At 51.7% G+C, this 14,138-nt stretch overlaps 1 protein-coding gene across 2 annotated transcripts in view; it reads left to right on the top strand.

Annotated features, from left to right (window-relative positions):
- The first annotated feature begins 1,100 nt into the window (after nucleotides 1-1,100).
- Nucleotides 1,101-14,138, top strand: part of VSTM4 (V-set and transmembrane domain containing 4) — an 82,037-nt gene continuing 68,999 nt past the window's right edge. Inside the window, exons 1-2 of one of the 2 annotated variants that reach the window (XM_070364546.1) lie at nucleotides 1,101-1,249; nucleotides 9,649-10,047. In XM_070364546.1, the coding sequence (XP_070220647.1) occupies nucleotides 1,195-1,249; nucleotides 9,649-10,047 (454 nt within the window). In that variant the 5' untranslated portion in view covers nucleotides 1,101-1,194. The remainder of the gene's footprint in view (nucleotides 1,250-9,648; nucleotides 10,048-14,138) is intronic. The other variant, XM_070364545.1, reaches the window with a different exon arrangement.

The following is a 14,138-nucleotide window of genomic DNA, read 5'->3' as shown; positions in this document are numbered from 1 at the left end:
GCCTTCCCCACCCTCATTCACTGCTTTTAGAGGGAAGGAGACAGGGGCCATGTTCTCTTCTTCCTTCAGGGACCCCACTCCAAATTAGGGTCCACCTTTTCTGGAACCCCACAAAGCCCTCCTTTGACAGACACATGCAAAACATATCTAACACACACTTTCTTTGCTCCAGAAGTGCTGGACTAACACATTAGTCAGGCTCTGGCCCCAAATTTAGAAGCATGGGGAAGAGATCAGGCACTGACTCAGGGTGAGAAGGGCTGAATGGCCTTCTCACCACATCCTGGCTGTGTGACCAGGAACAGCCCTTTCATCTCCCTGCCTCTGCTTCCTTATCTGCAGCAATAATAGTAAAGACAGGTGACATTCACTGCCCCGGGTACCAGGTACAATGCCTTAACTGGAACTGTCTCACTTGATCTTCTTAAGCACCCAGTGAGGGACATGCCCATCTCCCCGTTGTACAGATGGAGGAAACTGAGGCGCATGGAGGTTGAGGAGCTGTCCCAGGGTCTCACAGTGGCAGGGCTTAGTGACATGCTGCAGAGTATCTAGCCAATGTCTGTGGCTGGGGGCACCCTAAGCGGTCATCACAGTTTATAGTGTCCGCACACTCTGAACTTACGTGTGTGAACCTTCTCCATTTTCCAAGCATCCCCATGCATGGCATCCCCCACCCGCATTCGAATTCAGCTGCTCCTTGGCTCCCAAAGGTCTCTGTGTAGAGACTACAGGAGGTTCGCTGGGCAACAGGTTAGCCTTAGGTCCAGGAAGTCCCCGCATTTGGTAGTTGCCCCCCACCCCATCTTTCACCCAAGCTCCCAGACACCGTCCCCGTAGCAATAACTGGCCTGTGATGCAAACTGACCTCCAATATCATTGCAGCTACACATGCCCTGTATCCGATCCATTGCCTCCCAGAACCTCAGTGTTCACATCTGCGAAATGGGAGTGGTGAAATGAGCCTCCTGCAGGTTTTGGTAGAGGATCGCCGGCGGGGCCTCGCCCTCGCCGTCAGCCCAGAAGCCCTGGCCGGGCGTGGGGGCAGGCGGCCGGAGGGGCGGGGGCCGGAGCCGGGCGTGGGGCAGGCGCGGGGCGGGCTGCGCGGCGGCGGGGTCGGGGGAGGAGTGGGGGGCGGGTGGCGGGCAGGCGGTGGCGCTGCTCCCGCGTCACAGCGCCGGGCGCGGCGGGGAGATGCGGCTCCTGGCGCTGGCGGTGGCCGTGCTGCTGGCGCGGGCTCCAGCCCCGGGTAAGCGCGGCGGGACCGGGCGGCTCGGGGACCCTGGGGTGGGGCTCGGGTGGCGGGGCCCGGGGAGGCCGGGGCTGGGGACCTGGGACTCGGGCCTGGCCGGGAGGCCCCGACGCCTCCGGGCCGCCCCCTCCCGGTCCCCGTCGGCGCCCGCGAGCCAGGGTCTGTCGGTCCAGGCGGCGGAGCTCAGCGGAGCCTCTGGAGGGTCGGGATGCCGCGTCCCTTCCTCGCTTCCCTCTTGGCTGGGACCCCAGCGCTCCGCCGGACCCTCCGCAGCCCAGTTCTCTCCCAGGGGCCAGGCCTCCAAGTGGAAGACGCGAGCAGGACTCTGCGAGCCCCGGTGTTGGTTTGTTTTCTGTTTTCTTCCCAGCAGTCAGAGCCAACAGCTGTTGGCAGGTTAGTGTGGGCAGCAACTCCCCTTTAATTCTCTTCGGAGAGTTCTTTGGAGGACCGGTCCGAAGGGGCCGCATCTGCCGCCGGCCGTGGGGTTTGGGGACTTGATCGCGGGCATTTTGCGATGACCCGGCCTGGGGATCCTCGGCTGGATGAAGCCGGGCCCTTTCCCCTTTCCCTGAGCACCCGACTTTTGGGACAGCCTCCACCGCACTACTGGCTTCCATTTGGGGTTTCTGCTCCCACTTCTAAGGTGCTGAAGACTTTTCTTTATTTCCCAAGGCTGAAAGGGCAGTGTTGGCTAGAATAATAGTAATAATAAATATATTGATGGCACTCACATTTCCTGGGTGCCCATTGGGTGTTACAGTTATCTCCTTTAATCACACAGTACTTCAAAGAAATAATGACAAGAGTAAATATATATATCCAAGTGCTTTGCAAACATTAATTCAGTTAAACTTGTCTCTGAGGGAAATGCTATTATTATTATCCCTTATTTTATAGATGAGGAAACAGGCCAGGTCCATGAATTGACTTGCTTTAAGTCACAAGGCTTATACCTGGTTTAGCTGGGATTTGAACGCAAGAATCCTGGGTCTAGACCGCTTTTACTGGCTAGGCTGTGTTGCCAGTGTTTTTTAAGTAAGGGGGCTGATTAACAGAGTTAAGTAATTTTCCAGCATTTGGGTGGGTGGCCCAGCATTTGAGCCAGCATAGATCGAGTCTGATGGGGGATGGGACTTGGTTCCCAGTGGGAAGAAATTTACCCCTCGTCCCCTGGCTACCAGTGCAGTGGGGTTTCCAGCGAACTTGAAATCGGCCCTGTGGGAAATGTTCTTCACAGTTGTTGCTGTCTTGGCTCACAGTTACTGGAGGTTTGACTGAGATAGTTGGGCCAGGGCAGCTCTAGTGGCCAGCAGCCAGCAAGAGGCAAGAAGCGGGGCAAGGGTGTTTGTTCCCTGGGCTCCACGACAGACTTCCTAATCTCAGGTGCTGTCAGCCGTGGTGTCCCCAGAGAGGGGCTTTTCCCAGGAAACCTCAGGAGCTTTGAGAACTGGAATTAGGGAGCCTTTATTTATTTGGCCACATTGTGTGACATGTGGGATTTTAGTTCCCCGACCAGGGATCAAACCCACACCCTCTACACTGGAAGTGCAGAGTTTTAACTGCGGACTGCCAGGGGAGTCCCCTGGAATTCGAGAGCCTTTAGCCACCCTGGCTGTGCTCACGGCTGTGTGGTGATGGCAGCTTCTGCTTGGGCCCACTCAGTATGCCAGTCATTCTTTAAGCTTTTCATCCACAGCCCCTGGTTGCGGCACCTCAAAAGAAGGCCTGGCAGATCCACTTTATACCTAAGTCTGGGCTCTTAACTGCTGCCCTTTTCTACATCTCCCTTTTGGGGAAAAGTGGGGCCTTAGGGGTTACCTGGTCCCACCTGTCATTTTACAGCAAGCTGAGGGGGCAGACTATTTACTCAAAGCCACGCTGTAGTCCAGATTGGTGGTTGAGAACCGTCTCTGATGCCCTATGGCCTCGTCGCAAATTCCTGCTCTGCGATGTTCTGTGTGAGCTTGGACAAGTGGCTTAGCTTCTCTGGGCCTTAGCCTTCCTGTCTGTAAAATGGGGACAAACATACTATGAGGATAAATTAAGAAAACACAACTAAAGTGCTTAGAACAGTACTTGCTCTAGAGTTCACATCCAGTAAATGTTAGTGTTCCTCATGGGTCAGGGCCTTGTGTTCATCCCGGATGACAGCTATTTTAAGGTGACCACCTTAATATGAAGGCATTACCCTGTAGGCTGGATCTCCGCTTGGTACTCGGTAAACACTGGCTTCGAGTGTTGTGGGCTTTAAAGGAATTCAGTTATATTTCTTTCAGAGATTTATTTGTCACAAATTCAGACTATCCTTTCAGTGAGATTGAGATTACTGCCAACCGGTACACGCAGAGTGCATCCCTTATCAATGCAGAGGCTCCTGGCCTCCTGAGAGGAGAGAGGAAATTTCTTCTAGACAGAGAAGTGTGGGGCACAGAGCCATTAGCACTTAGCTCGCCAAGCTGGAGCAGAGGGACCCTAGCCTTGCCACCTTTGTGTCCCAGACGAGGCAGGCACTCTGCTTCTGTTAGAAGTTCTATATTCCCCTGTCCCTGGAAGCTGCTATTTCTCACTTCATACGTGTGGGGAGCGGGTAAGTGGGGCAAGGGAGAGAAGATGGTTGAGTACTAGATGAATAGGTTGTGTACTGTTTGGCTATACTGAAGTCCTTTTAGGCTGTTTTCTGAGCTTTAGTTCTTTTCATAACATTATCCAAATGGGAACAAGAGGATTAGACCCCATCAATCTTATCCACAGGAACTTAACATTTATCTACAGGGGGAACCAGCTATGTAATTTGTGGGATTCAGTGCAAAATGGAAATGCAGGGTCCTTCATTTTAAACTTTTTAGGCTTTTAAAAGAGCAACAGCAGAGATTAAATCGAATGGAGCGCCTCCAAGCTTAAGGCCCTGCATGACTGCTGCCCATGCCCCGAGAAGCCCAGCCTTCTTCCTATAGATCACCGAGTGTGTCGCTTTCTGTTATTTCCACCTGCCCTGTTCTCAGAGCATGCAAAGATTATCAGTATTTCAAAGGTGCTTTTTTAAAGTAGCTTTTTAAATTTATTTTAAAAAATATATTTGTTGTGCCGGGTCTTAATTGCGGCATGTGAATTCTTAGTTGCTGCGTGTGGGATCTGGTTCCCTGACCAGGAATTGAACCCAGGCCCCTGCCTTGGGAGCACAGAGTCTTAGCCACTGGGCCACCAGGGATGTCCCTAAAGGTGCTTTCTTGCTGGAGCCTTATACTCCCCACGCAAGGCATCATCTTCCTGGTTTTGAGATGAGGGAACTGAGGCCCTGAGGACCTCACTCCTAGTAGAACCAGGTTTCCAGCCTGGCTTTGTTGGATTCCAACCCCTGACTCTCTGCCCAGTCCTGCCACACCACTGGCAAGGCCCTGGGTCTTGAGCATCCTGGCGCCCAGCCCATGAGCGGAGGGCAAACCTGGCTACCAGGTCATGGCACATGTGCTTGTTGAAGAAATAAGGTTCTCTGCAACAGGAAGCCTGACCATCTGTTTTGGGTCAGTCTCTTTCTTGCCCATGTTGTCATATTCCTCCTTTAAGAACTGGTCCTGGGGGCCCTGACTGGGGTGCAGTGGCCCCCTGGAGGTCTGCCTGCAGACCTGGGTGGCTGCCTGGGCGATGGTTCGGGGCGCTTCACTGGAGGATACTGATCTTCCCATTTCCAGTCTGCACTAGTTCCTCCTGCCTCAGACCCTTTGCACAGGTGGAACCATCTCCCACGAAGATGACGGCCTCACTGCTGCCCTGAATTTGTGTCATGAGCCCCACCTCAGCCTTCCAGTCACCCTCACCTCCCCAGGGTTTCTTTCCTCCCTGACACATGGAGATCAGAGTCTCTCTCTCAGTTTTGTAAGCCCCGCATCACTTCTGTGTGGTACCTGACACTGTTTGTAGTCGCGTTCTCCGGGAGCCTTGGTTCAATTGTCCCAGGGGGCCTGGGTTCAATCCCTGGTCAGGGAACCAGATCCCACATGCTGCAACTAAGAGTTCACATGCCGCAACTAAGACCTGGCACAAACAAATATTTTTTTTTGTGTGTGTCTTTTTCCTGATGGCCAGTGCCTCATCCACTGGACTCTCAGCTCCTTGAGGTCAGGGTGCCTCTTCTCTCAGTGCTTGGCACATGGCTGTGCTCAGCAACTATTTGTCAAGTGATTAAGTGAACAAAGCCTAAGCTAGGGTGTGAGCTGGAGCAAGCGGAGTGCTGAATGTGGAGGTGGCGGGGTGGGGACGGGGTTGGGGGTCTACCTTCCACCTCACTTCCCAGCAGTGCAGGACCAGAAAGCAAGAAATTCAGTTCTCCAGCAGAGTGACTTCAGTGCTGCTTCCTCCTCGGCTGGAGAGGGGAGACTCTGCCCTGCCCGGGGCTGCTCCCTTACCTTATGTGGTGTCAGAGGGTCTGGTGACACCTGCCTGTCCTGCCTGGTAGCTGGCTTGGTCCCTGTTGCCTGCTTTGCCTGCAGGGTGTGGATGCCCTGTTGTTCAGATTGAGACCCAGAGGGGAAAGGCTTGGGCCCCTCCCCAGCACCACACTCTAGTCAGCCTGTCTCTACTGCGTGCCTCTTGGCCGCTCTGCAGTTTCTCTGTTGAGCCATATGCTGCTGCTGCTAAGTCACTTCAGTCGTGTCCGACTCTGTGCGACCCCATAGACGGCAGCCCACCAGGCTCCCCCGTCCCTGGGATTCTCCAGGCAAGAACACTGGAGTGGCTTGCCATTTCCTTCTCCAATGCGTGAAAGTGAAAAGTGAAAGGGAAGCCGGTTGAGCCATATGGGGCCTGATAATTGCCATGGGCAGAAGCTGTGTGATGCTTTCCTCTAGTATTTAAACATCCAGCTCAACAGAGGTCTGCAAGGCACTGGGTTCTCTACCTGCGTTTTCTCCCTCCCTCGAGCAATGACACTTCTCACAGCTGTTTGCCTTTGGGCTGAGTTGTGTTCCCTGGGCTTGAGGTAGTCATTTCCAGTGTGGAGGGGAGGGCATTGCCTGGGGCGGTGGCTTTCTGAGAAGGTCACTGTTTGCATGGGGAACCATACAACCTGAGAGCCTGTGTCTTTTAACAAAGCTAAATGCCCCGAGGAACCTGTGGGCAGTATCCTTTCAGTCACCCCCGGTACTCTCGTGTGGAAAGTAGGTGTAAATATCTGGGCTGGTGGGAAGACTAGGGCCGAAATGAGCCTTCCTGGGAGGAAGGTTGAATTGCTTCACTGGGGCCGCTGTCGCAAAGTGCCGCAGGCTGGGGGCTTCAGCAGCAGAGTTTAGTTTCTCCCAGCCCAAAGGCCAGAAGTCTGCAGGGTCGCTGTCTTCTGAGCCTTTCTCCTTGGGCTCTAGTCGGCCGTCTTCTCCTTATATGTTTACATGATCTTTCCTCCGTCCGTGTCTGCTTCCTAATCTCCTCTTATAAGACACCAGTCATGTTGGATTAGAAAAGGAAATGGCAACCCACTCTAGTATTCTTGCCCGGGAAATCCCGTGGACAGGAACCTGGTGGGTTACAGTCTATAGGCTTGCAAAGAGTGACTGAACAACGACAGCATGTTGGATCGGGGTCCTCCCTAAGGGCTTCCTTTTAACCTAGTCATTTCACTAAAGGGTCTCTCTCCAATACAGTCCTATTCGGAGTTCCTGGGGATTAGGGCTTCAGTATAGGAATTTGCGGAGAAGGCAATGGCGCCCCACTCCAGTACTCTTACTTGGAAAATCCCATGGACGGAGGAGCCTGGTGGCTGCAGTCCATGGGGTCGAGAGAGTCGGACACGACTGAGCGACTTCACTTTCACTTTTCACTTTCGGGCATTGGAGAAGGAAATGGCAACCCACTCCAGTGTTCTTGCCTGGAGAATTCCAGGGACGGGGAGCCTGGTGGGCTGCCGTCTATGGGGTCACACAGAGTCGGACACGACTGAAGCAATGTAGCAGATAGGAATCTGTGGGGGACACTGTTCAGCCCATAGCAAGGGTCTTGGCACATCAGTGGGAGTGACATGTTTGGGCCATCTGTAAGAGAGGGGCTAACTGAAGGCAGAGCGGCGTTTCCATCTGTAACTGGGGAAGATGGTGCACTTCGCTCCATTTCCCGGGAGCTGCTAACTCGGCCTGAGCTGCAGAAGTGGAAGAGTTACTAGTTTGCCTCCAGGATGGAATCTGGCCTCCCGTGAGGACCGGAGCACTTGGCATGTGCTCCTGGTTTCAGCCACTATAAATACCCCCTCCTTCCTGCAGCGTTAATAGGAGGAGACGAGGGTGTGGGGTCCCGCTGTGCGCTCATCCCATCCATGCTGTTTCAATTTCCTGCCTTCCCCAACTCTCCTTGCTTCCAGTGGGGAGACCCTGGGGGCGGGCCGAGCAGGACTTCAGTCCTGGAAGCCAGCTGCTCCATCTCTGCTGCACTCCGCCTGCCAAACTCTTGGGCAGCTATTAAAGTGGGGTCAGCCTGGCATTTCTGTGCTCTTCAGGGGGCTCCCACCATGGGGCCTGAGCGGACTTTGGGGAAATGCTTTTGGTCTAATATACCGTGGTGTGTGGGCTGGTGGGAGAGCTGCAGGGAAACAGTGAGGGCAGCCCCTCCTTTGTCCTGTGTGAGTGACTTGTGTAGATAGAGATTGTTACTAGGGGCGTGTGCCTTCCTTGGGTACCTGTTGATCTGCAGTCCCGAGTGTCTCCCTGGGCGGCTTTTTCTTTGTCACTGTAAACATACAAGACCTCATTCTTGTTCACAATGAGCTGAGTCCAGCCAAGCATCCATCTTTTCCTTCTGAATTCACTTCCATCTATTTTTTTTAATGGTAACAAAAGACTATCACAGTGCTGTTAGCTGAATAATGACCCCCAAAGATGTCTGCATCCTGATCCCTGGAACTGTGAATGCAGTTTAAAAGGCACTTTATGGATGTGATTAAGTTAAGGATCCTGAAATATCCTGGAGTGTCCTGGTGGCCTGGCTTTTAAGAGCTGAGAAGCAAAAGAAAATAGACTCTCAAGTTGTATCTCTTGAGGTGTTCAGTTTATTAAATGAACAGTGGAAACTATGTCAAAACGATATGTAAGGAGGAGCTTATTGCCTGAATTTTTACAATGAAGGATACTGTTTGTGTTAAACTCTCCCTGTCACCCCAGCACACACAGGGCCTCACCTTGTTGACTCACAGCCTCTTCACAGTGTAAGGACCAGATCTTTACTCTCTTTTTCATCCTTCCTCCTTGCTTACCTATAGTGCTGTCCAGGGTTCAAAGTCTTGGGCGACTCTGCCATCCAGGCCCCCAAGTCCCCTCATGTGACCAGGAGTGGGTATTTGGGGGCTATTAGTAGTTTGGGATGACCTCAGGGACACCTGCTCTTGCAGTAGGGCATCATGCTTCCTGGAGTTGCTTGCTGGGCAGTGCAGGGATGATGATGTGGGATCTGGTGAGAAGACAGCCCAGCTTGGAGAGTAGCAGGCTCTGGGCATCTTGTCCTTCCTGGACTCTGCCTGCCAGGGGGAGGCTGCACTCATGAGCTCCCGGGCTGCACAGCTGCAATATGTAATCCTGCAGACGCCGTGCAGTGTGTCTACTGGGAGAAGACCTGGGCAAGGGTACTGGGCTGGCTGATCTTGGGTGGACAGGGAGGGGCACCCTCGAATGTCAGCTTGGAGTAGAACCGTGGCTGGTGAGAGTCAGCCCTGAGACCAAAGGACAAGAATTCGACCTGGGCCTGGTTTCCTGGAGCGTATTTCCGGTTGCTGGGCGAGTCTGGTACCCCTCTCTGCTCCTGGGCTCATTGGCTCTTTTTTCCTGCACTTCAGCTGTTAGACCGTGGATCATGGTCCTAAGAGGCTTGGAGTGAGAAACCAAGGCACCTCTGTCATTCCAGCTCCCTGGTACTGGTTTAACACTCACCTGACCAGTACTGATAATCTGCCTTGGATGTAGCTGAAAGAGCGGAGACAGGGACTGGGGCCACAGGGCTGCCTCCTCAGGAAGGTGATGAAACGGATTGAAGCAGGCCTTGGGGAGGCAGGTAGGAAAGGCGGATTTGATGTAAGCTGGATATTTTTAAGAGCTTCCCCAAATTTAAATCTTTATGTGAAAGCTCCTGAATTTTAGATATCAGCAACTAACTGAAAACAGAGAAAAGCATCTAGGCCAGGTGACCAGTGACATCCCACTTGCAGGGCATCGTCTCACAGGTTGAGGACATGGGGGCCACAGAGACCCACTGCATGCCCCAAGGAGGGCTCCTTCGTGAAGGCAGCGTGAGCATAGATGGGGTGGAGGTGGCTGGCCTCTCTGGCCTGCGCATCACTCTGGCTCCTTGAGGGAAGAGGCTGTGTGTGCGCACCCGGGGAGTGGCGGTAGCCTTCCTCATTCTCTTCCTCCCTGTTTTCGCTGCAGAGGTCTGTGGAGCCCTCAACGTCACCGTGTCCCCGGGGCCCGTGGTTGACTACCTGGAGGGGGAAAATGCCACTCTTCTCTGCCACGTCTCCCAGAAGAGGCGAAAGGACAGCTTGCTGGCTGTGCGCTGGTTCTTCGCGCGACCAGACTCCCAGGAAGCCCTGATGGTTAAGATGACCAAGCTCCGGATGGTGCAGTACTACGGGAATTTCAGCCGCAGCGCCTACCGGCAGAGGCTGCGCCTCCTTGAGGAGCGGCGTGGGGCACTCTACACGCTCTCTGTCTTGACCCTCCAGCCAGCAGATCAAGGGCATTATGTCTGCAAAGTCCAGGAAATCAGCAAGCACAGGAATAAGTGGACAGCTTGGTCCAACGGTTCCTCGGGGACAGAAATGAGAGGTAAGAATACGTCTTCTCTCTGGGCAGAGGGGAAGGGGGCAAGTCAGAGGGTCTCCCTCCAGCTGGCCAAACAGTGGCCTCCAGGACAGTCCTACTGAGCTAGAATACATCTTTCTGGACTCTAAGGGCCACGGTTGTGTGAGCCAGGCCGTGAGAATGAGGATAGGTCTTTATGTGGATGCTGGGACTGACTTGTACTATAGACGTAAAGTCAGGACAGAAGGTGTCTGGCCCCATGCCAGCCAACCTGCCCTGGGCAGACTTGTTTTGTACCTGAAAGATGGGACTGGCTGCGTGCTTCATTTGCCTCTAGCTCAGGTCTGCACTGCCTTGACTGCTTTGCCTGGGGATGGGAGTGCCAGATGCCTTTGAGAGGAGGCACACATTGGGAGTGCCTTACTGTGAATTGCCAGGCCTCAGAGCAGGGCAGCCTGGTGGCTCTGATCCATCACCCAGAGGAACTGATCCAAGCCTCAGGGAGCAGCTCACTCAGAAATTCATCCAAAAGTGGGTAAGGGACCAGAGGTGGCCCTCCCTTTCTGGAAACAGATAAGAGGCATGGGCCGTGTTCTGGAACATCTTAGCTACCAAATGCTATATTTAAGGGTTATCCTTTTTTTTTTTTTGGTGGAGTTCCCATGTGTGGCTTATAGGATCTGAGTTCCCTGACCAAGGATTGAACCTGGACCCAGGCAGTGAAAGCATCGAGTCCTTACCACTGGATCACCAGGGAGTTTCCCAGTGGTTATCATTTTTTACCACTGATGTTCCATTCAAGAAGCCACCTATCGCAGTTTTAATAAGACTTGTTATTGTGTGCTAAAATTACATCTTTGATTACTTTGCTCGTGAATTTGGCCTGGTAGAAAAATCAAGAGAACCACAAAATAAACCTGACAATAAATCTAATTTTATTTTATACATGTCATTTAAATTAAAGGCAATAGTGATGCCGTTAAAGGGACAGAACTCAGCTGTGAACAGGCATTTTTAACATCCTGTTTGTCATCCAATGGCTTCCCTGGTGACTCAGTGGTGAAGAATCTGCCTGCCAAGCAGGAGACACAGGAGATGCAGGTTCGATCCCTGGGTTGGGAAGATTCCCTGAAGGAGGAAATGGCAACCCACTCCAGTATTCTTGCCTGAGAAATCCCACGGAGAGAGGAGCGTGGTGGGCTACAGTCCATGGGTCACAAGAGTCAGAACACGACTGAGCGACTGAGCACGCATATGTCAAAGTAAATAATTCACACGGATAGTCCACTTCATCTGTCTTTGGAGTTTGCTTGTCTTCATGTTCTTAAGCACGGAATGATTTTTATCTGAAATGTTGTGCACTTTTTCTCTTTAAGCAAATTAATTCAAGACAACAAATGACTATTAATATAAATATGTATTTTGGCACAGAAAATAGAAAAATCAGATGACCACAGGCTGAGGAGAGAATCCACTCTGGATATCACTTGGCTCTGAAACATATGATCTTAAGGTATACCCTTTTTAACTCTTATGTCCCGGTGTATTCTGGAGCCCTGTAGTAAATCTCTGGGCAGTAACGACTCCCTGCCGATTAGAATAGATAAAAAGGTTCGTCGCATCCACGTAAGTGCTGTCGGCACATCCATTATTCAGGTGTGTCCCCGTCAGTGAGTGAAGCTGGGTTCCTTCCAGAACATTTACTTGGTTACATGTTACCACAACTTAAGGTGGTTTGCGCAACTACACTGAAACTAGTCTCTTTCCCCCCCTGCTTGGTACTTTGATCTGCTCTTGTGAGTGTGAGAGGAAGGGGTGGAGTTACAAGGGGGTGTCCAGGGAATTGTGCATAAACTGCAACCGGCCACATTCCTGCCGTGTCCCTAAGGTGGTGTCTCCTGACACAGTCCAGCTCCTTAGCCGTGTGCTTGCAGAGTGCTTTCCCAGTGTCATGCAGAACGAGAAATCTGAACAAAAATTTAAAAACAGACCAAATAACCAATCTACCCCAACAACTGCAATTTTATTTGCTTTATTTTGCCCTATGTGTGTTTTTGAGTTTCTCCAAAATTGGAGTAAGTCCTTGAGCATGTGTGTTGAGGTGACTAAAAAAATAAGTAGCAAATTATTGGGAAAAAATTCTATGTTAATAAATGAGTTTGTCCTGGGTTTTTTCCTGAGGACATCTCTGAAAGGGTGTGGCTAAAAAATATAGGCTGTATTAATTTGGGGCAAAACATAAGTTGTCATTTTATGTTTTAACTGAACAAATTATTAAAGTATGATGGAGAATTAGGGATTTTGAAGAATGGGAAAGATTTAAATTGGGGTTTGTGTGAAAACCACATGTATATGAGACCATGGAGGGGGCGCACTCGTGATTCTAGGAGACGATAGTTATCATCTTCCAAAGAAGATGGGAAGCAATGAAGAACGAACATGTGTGAGCCTCTAGGTTACTGGAGTCATGCTTGTCTTACTTTAGAGAATCTGCCATATCCCACGAGCTTGTCAGTGTCAGCTGACTGCACGGAGGCAGGAGGAAAGGCGAGGATGCCGTGCAGCTCTTCAGTGGCTTGTGCCACGTGACCGTCTCAGTGAGCCAGAAGCCCTGCCTGCAGAGACCCTGGATCCAAGAGCCCTAAGTGACATGTGGCGTTGGAACCCTCTGGAGAGGTTTCCAGGAGGGTGGGTGTTAGGTTTGATTTCATTTAATTGCTTCATCAATGATTTGAAAAGGGGGCACATATCACCATAATGAACTTTACATAAAATACAAAACCAGGAAATGTTCTTAACATCAACAAGGAATAAAACATAGCAAATGGGAATCCAGAAAGGTGGGTAATACAAGCAGGATATAACAGAATGAGATTCAGTTTGGAAAACGGCAGAGTGATGTACATCTAGGGGAAACGGCTCACAGGCAATGGTGGGGAGTCAATAGGAGGCTCTCCATGCAGGGTCTTCGGTGGTGTCAGTGGCAAATTAGATGCTCATCTGTAGGGTGACAGGGGGCTTCCCTGGTGGCTCAGTAGGTAAAGAATCTGCCTCTAATGCAGGAGACCTGGGTTTGATCCCTAGGTTGGGAAGATTCCCTGGAGAAGGAAATAGCTTCCCACTCCAGCATTCTTGCCTGGAAAGTCCCATGGATAGGAGGCTGATGGGCTACAGCCCTTGGGATCACAAGAGTTGGATACAACTTAGCGACTGAACCACCACTGCAGGGTGATATGGCAGAGCGGACAGCCATGCTATCTCCATCCGTGTACAAACTGGCCTGGTGTCCCTAAGAGGGAAGCTGGCTGTGTTATGTGTACTCTGCTGGGGAGACACTAGTGTTCACTGCGCAGTCTATTTGGGGAGCCCCATTTGCAGAAAGACAGATTCGATCTAGAGAAGAGTAGCAAACGTGATATCGGAGCGAGAGGCAGCCTCCAGAGTATGATCGGTTTAGCTGAGGAAGCTTTGCTGGGCTCAGTGAATTGCATATGGACTAGAGTGCTTGGTGGATTCATTTATTCCTCACTCAGCGGGGATTTATTTCATGGAGCACCTGCTCTGTACCTCGCTGTGCTGGAAACTTGGGGACACAGGGTGGATCTGTCTATAGGGTGGCAGATACAGAAGCAGATATGATGTCATGGTGTCGGGTGCAGTGATGAAGGTGTGCACGGAGCATGGTGTGAATGCATAGGCGGCCCCTGAGGATGAGGAGCAGGCAGTGCTTGAGCTGCCATTGGCTGTTTATGTGGGGCGGCAGATGAGATGAGGCGGCATCTTGGTGGGTAGGGTGTCCCGCAGCACTGAATCAGGACTGCTGGAGCCTGAACTGGGAGGGGAGGTGGCAGTGGGTGTGGGGGAAGCAGGCTGGGCTGATGGCGGAGGGGACAATACTGAATGGCAAAGCATTTCCACTTGATTCTGTAAGCTAGTGTTCTCAGCCTTACCTAATGATCAGTATCACCAAAGCCAGATTCTGAAGTATCTGCCCTAGAGATTCTAGTCTGTTCAGCCTGGGTTGGAATTTGAATGTTTAACATCCAGTCTAGGTGATTTTCGGGGCTTCTTAGGTGGTGCTAGTGATAAAGAACCCACCTGTCAATGCAGGAGAT

Source organism: Bos mutus, chromosome 28 (genome assembly GCF_027580195.1).
Source record: "Bos mutus isolate GX-2022 chromosome 28, NWIPB_WYAK_1.1, whole genome shotgun sequence".
Classification (NCBI taxonomy): domain Eukaryota; kingdom Metazoa; phylum Chordata; class Mammalia; order Artiodactyla; family Bovidae; genus Bos; species Bos mutus.
The sequence above is the reverse complement of the archived record's forward strand: the minus strand, read 5'-3'. Positions and strand labels throughout refer to the sequence as shown.